At 34.2% G+C, this 4,473-nt stretch overlaps 1 protein-coding gene across 1 annotated transcript; it reads right to left on the bottom strand.

The window, feature by feature from the left end:
• Positions 1-407: 407 nt before the first annotated feature.
• On the bottom strand, positions 408-4,228 carry LOC108845453 (polycomb group protein EMBRYONIC FLOWER 2-like). The gene is made up of 18 exons (XM_018618660.2): positions 4,191-4,228; positions 3,835-3,973; positions 3,621-3,676; positions 3,331-3,448; positions 3,099-3,231; positions 2,963-3,013; positions 2,746-2,900; positions 2,448-2,507; positions 2,241-2,368; positions 2,005-2,069; positions 1,834-1,886; positions 1,673-1,726; positions 1,533-1,592; positions 1,251-1,327; positions 1,081-1,157; positions 802-937; positions 594-683; positions 408-507 (listed from the first exon to the last, which is right to left on the bottom strand). The coding sequence occupies exons 1-18, from the start codon at positions 4,226-4,228 to the stop codon at positions 408-410; spliced, it is 1,590 nt and encodes a 529-aa protein (XP_018474162.2).
• Between the last annotated feature and the right edge of the window lie 245 nt (positions 4,229-4,473).

Here is a 4,473-nt window from a genome sequence, read left to right as displayed (position 1 = left end):
AAAAAAAGCTGGTATGGAGAGAGCTTGGGATCTTATGTAGGTTAAGAGCTGGGGACGACTATATCAATGGTCAATGAATACAGAAGAATGAATGGGGTAAAAGTAAAACCTCAAACTAAACCAAAGAAGAAGAAAAAAAAATATTAAATTAAATAATCCTAGAATAAATTCATTTCAGACAAATGTAATATAACAATTTTCTGTAAACCAAATTAATAACTCCAAAACAGAATAAAAGTACTCTAATAACAACACTCAAACGGAAAAGGAATAATGTAAGATAATAACATCCAACACGAAAAAGGATAATAAAGGGGTCCAAAAGTAGTTAAAATCTACTCTCATTTCCTTTTCCTATTGTTTAGAGTTTTTCTTAAAACATAAATAAAGGCTTCTAGCTAGGTCCTTCACTTAGCAACATGTTCGATAAACAAAGTACAGTTCTTCACGGTTCGGTCGTCAATATGGCCGTAAATCTTCAGTGTCCAGATATACTTTGTCCAGCACCTACACAAGTACTCACACTTATCAATAAAAACCACTTTCTTCTCTGAAACACTTGTCAGATAAAAGGAAAACGAGAGTTAAATTACCAGCGCAAGTCCGGATTTCGGGCCATGAGGGGTCCGTGTAGTTTCGAGAACGCCTCACATCCCAATGAGATGCGACCATTTTCGACTATTCTGCATAGTGTGAACAACTAGTGTCAAGCTATCATTATCTTTTTATATGTAAAAAGTTGGCAGGATCAAACACATGTGACTAGAAATCACATGTACTGAAAAGAGAGAAGGCATATACCGGCGCTCCTTCACATAAGATTTCCACATTTGCATCATTTGCAATTCTGCAGGACTTCTAGGAGGAACTAATTGAGTAGACGACTCAGCACCCCCAGGTGGTATTTGGCTCTTCTCACTTTTAACAGAGTCAGCATCTGAAGATAAAAAAAAATTAAGATAAAATGATCCAATGTTGTCTAATGCACATAAGAAAGTAAATTAGTCATAAATATAAAACTAAACAGGTTCCCAAAACTAAAAATCCAAATAAGATTCATTACAATCAAACACATCATACCGTCAGTGATCTTAAGAGGCCCCGGCATTGAGTTCCTTAATGGAGTCTTCTGCTTCCTACGTCCGGATTTCTTTGAACTGTTATTGTAATTTTTTTTCATGGTTTAAGTAAGATTGACCCTAAATGCGAGCAAGATAAGTAAATTCAACATAATTGGCCAGACAACTTACGAGGAAGGGTATGGTTCCAGCCTTGCATTACGGTCGCCCTCATTAATTTGAACTTCTTTTTTATGAACATTGGAAAACTACAAAAGACATCGAATATATTATGAGCACTATTTCTACTAGCTACTAGAAGGTTTGACACTATTGTGATTTTAATTTTTGTATGCCATCGAAGACAATAGCAGATATCATAGTGTTGCAAATAACAAGGATAGTTCTCCTATTTAAAGACTCAAATGTCAACAGCTCTTTGAGGATATTATTTTGGAAATAAGATGTACTAACCTCGTTGATCATTGTCTCACTCTTGAGAGACACATTTACAACCGGATATGTTTCATTTACCTAAAACACAAGAGGAGCAGATTAGTGTTGAACCATAAAGAATACTGAGCAATAGCTAAATGAGTTTTGAAGTTACAAACCCAAAATTCGTAATTGAAGAGATCATGGGTTGATGGCATGTGACATTCCAGGCCCTAAAGTATGATTAGGAACAAAAGAAAAGATTGCATCACTACATAGAATATAGTCCACTCGTATATTTTACTTAGAGGTATGAATGAGAGTAGAAATGAAAGTCCACCTTAAAACTGACACATTTTGCGAGGCAGAATGGACAAGTAAAGTCTCCAGTTACTGAGAAAAAATAAAATCCAAAATGTAATTTATGATACACACACACATATATATAATATATATATATATATATATATATATATGAGTATGTAAAAGGTTAATGATTACACAAGTATACCTTGAGATTTCTGTAATTTGTTGTTATAGTATTTGTAACTGAAAGCTACTTGTCCTTTTCTCAACCTAAGCAATGGATGTAGAGGAGTGATTTAGAGTCGACATGAAGAGGTGGACATTATAACTTATCAAGTTGTAGGTAACACTTGCTATTAATAGTAAGGGGAAGCCAAAATTCAAGGAAAACTGACAACTATAAAATTAAGGGAAAGGAATTGTAAATTTAACTGAAGTTACCGCTTAATGGACAACACTACTGAAGAGGAAGGGATGTCCTTCAATGAAAATGAAGAACTATAAGGAAGATTTTCCGTTGCTCCAACCTCTTGTGCAGATATGGTGACTTGGACTTGCTGCGGTGAGCTCTTGAAAAAAAAGTACAAGAATTATAAGATACTTTAACACAATTAAAATTATGGAAGTGTTCCAAGTGTGAAAAGTTACCGAGGTGAGAGGATTGCTGGGAACCTGAATCACGACACACTTCTGACTCATAGACATTGGCTGCAGAAATAGACAAGTCATACAAGTATAATGTTTCCATAGTAATGGTGAATAACTGAATATAGTAAACTATAACAAAATTCACATTAGCAAGTGTTTCCTATTTTACATTTCAAGTTACATGAAAGAAGTTAAATCCAGAGAGTCCGCATTCCATTGTAGGGAACAAATTAAAGAATATGAAAATGGAAACAATAAAACCTAAGTTAATTTAAGAAAACGGTTAAGACGAGATTACCTGTAAAAAGCAAGGCTGCATTTCAACAAGAGAGACTGAAGTGGCTTTCTCTCCCAAGTCCATATTTGGATATTTCTGCCACGACGAATAGAGAGATTCCAGGTGTATTTTGCTCCATAGGCATTGTCCTCCTGCCAGAACAAAGTAAATAGAACCTCTCATAATGATTGATTTATAGAAGAAAGAGACATTTAAAAACATTTATAACTGGAAATACCTGAATGAATCTTGCTTGAATCAATGACAAATTGAGAATTTCGCGCACCAGCTACAAGAAAGAAAATAATTTGATCAGTTTATCTTGAATACTGTATATATACATAAATTAGTACACAACAATCACTCTTACTCACCAAAGCTGATAAATAAGATAACAAGGGATCTTGACTTCAAAGCGAGTCTGCCCATATCAGGGAGAAGAAAGTTGGCTTGTCCATCAACTCCAGTTATGCTACATGTACGACTGAACTTATATACTGCAGAATCCTATAATTTTGAGAGTTAAAAATATGTTAGGCGATGAAATGACAAGTGACATAATTAGGCAAAGATCAATCCAATTATGTCTGAGGTTGAAAAGCCTACCTCTGCAGTAGGCTTAGAAGAAACAAGTTTTGCCAGCATAATAATAAGAGGAAACAGTTTTTGAGTTTGTATACCAGCAGCATCTATACTGCCGGAAAGTAACAAACTCATTTGTATTCTGCACATCATAAAATATTGATTAGATTACTATTCACGAGGGGGTAAAGTCTTTGAAACTTCTTCCCAAACAAGCACTTAGCATTCAGGTTCCCAATTATTGGTTCAGTTGTATACTAATTATAATTACGCAAAACTAATGGAGATTCTGAAACAAAGAAAATAAACTTTACCTCCTTTGATGTTTGGCTTCAATCTGATAATTCAAACTTCGCTGAAGAAACAAAGGCTACACGGTAAAGATAAGAGAAAACAGTTAGACTCAACTGCAAAACAAGATAAACAGCCATGGGAATTTTCTATGTCAAAAGAAAAACCAATGTTTGTGTCACTCATTATTACACACATTCCTCTCTATGGAAAGGTAACAGCTAAAGAAACACATACATTCTTTTCAGCACGATCTTGAAGTCTCGTGTAGAGTTGAGTAGGATAGAAATATGCGTTGAAGCTCTCTTCAGCAGCAATCTTCTCCTCTTCCGACATATGTGCACGGAAGTATTCATTGTGCATCTGATCTATCATTCTGGAACAACGTCTGCAGTTCATACGCCACCAAAAATGTCAAAACAGAAACTCAAAAATAATTTCAATAAATAGTCTTCAACTATTACACCGACGATCAAATCCATAAGCATACTCATGAATTTAAAAGTTGTCTAAATTTTACTTAAAGATGTAAAGCCTTATTAAGCTTTTAATCAAATGGAGGCGAAATGAATTATAAGTGGAAGAAAACATACGAAGAGGTTTTACGAATGATGAGAGGAGTGTCTGGCATTCTCGCTACAAGGTCAATATCACAGTTAACCCACAAAAACCTCTAATATAGAAGAACGAAAGGACGCAAGAACACTAACTTGAGAACACTGTATTTGTAGCAATAAAGAAATGTGTTAGTAAATTCAAAGTATATTTTTCTTTATAGAAAATTATCTTTTTTTCTTTTGGTCAAATATAATAAAGTATCATATATAATCTAAAAATGCTAATAATATCTTGAAAACAACTTTTTCTCATTTTACT

The sequence above is a fragment of the Raphanus sativus genome, chromosome 3 (assembly GCF_000801105.2).
Source record: "Raphanus sativus cultivar WK10039 chromosome 3, ASM80110v3, whole genome shotgun sequence".
NCBI classification, from domain to species: Eukaryota; Viridiplantae; Streptophyta; class Magnoliopsida; order Brassicales; family Brassicaceae; genus Raphanus; species Raphanus sativus.
This window is presented reverse-complemented; position numbering and strand designations above follow the sequence as displayed.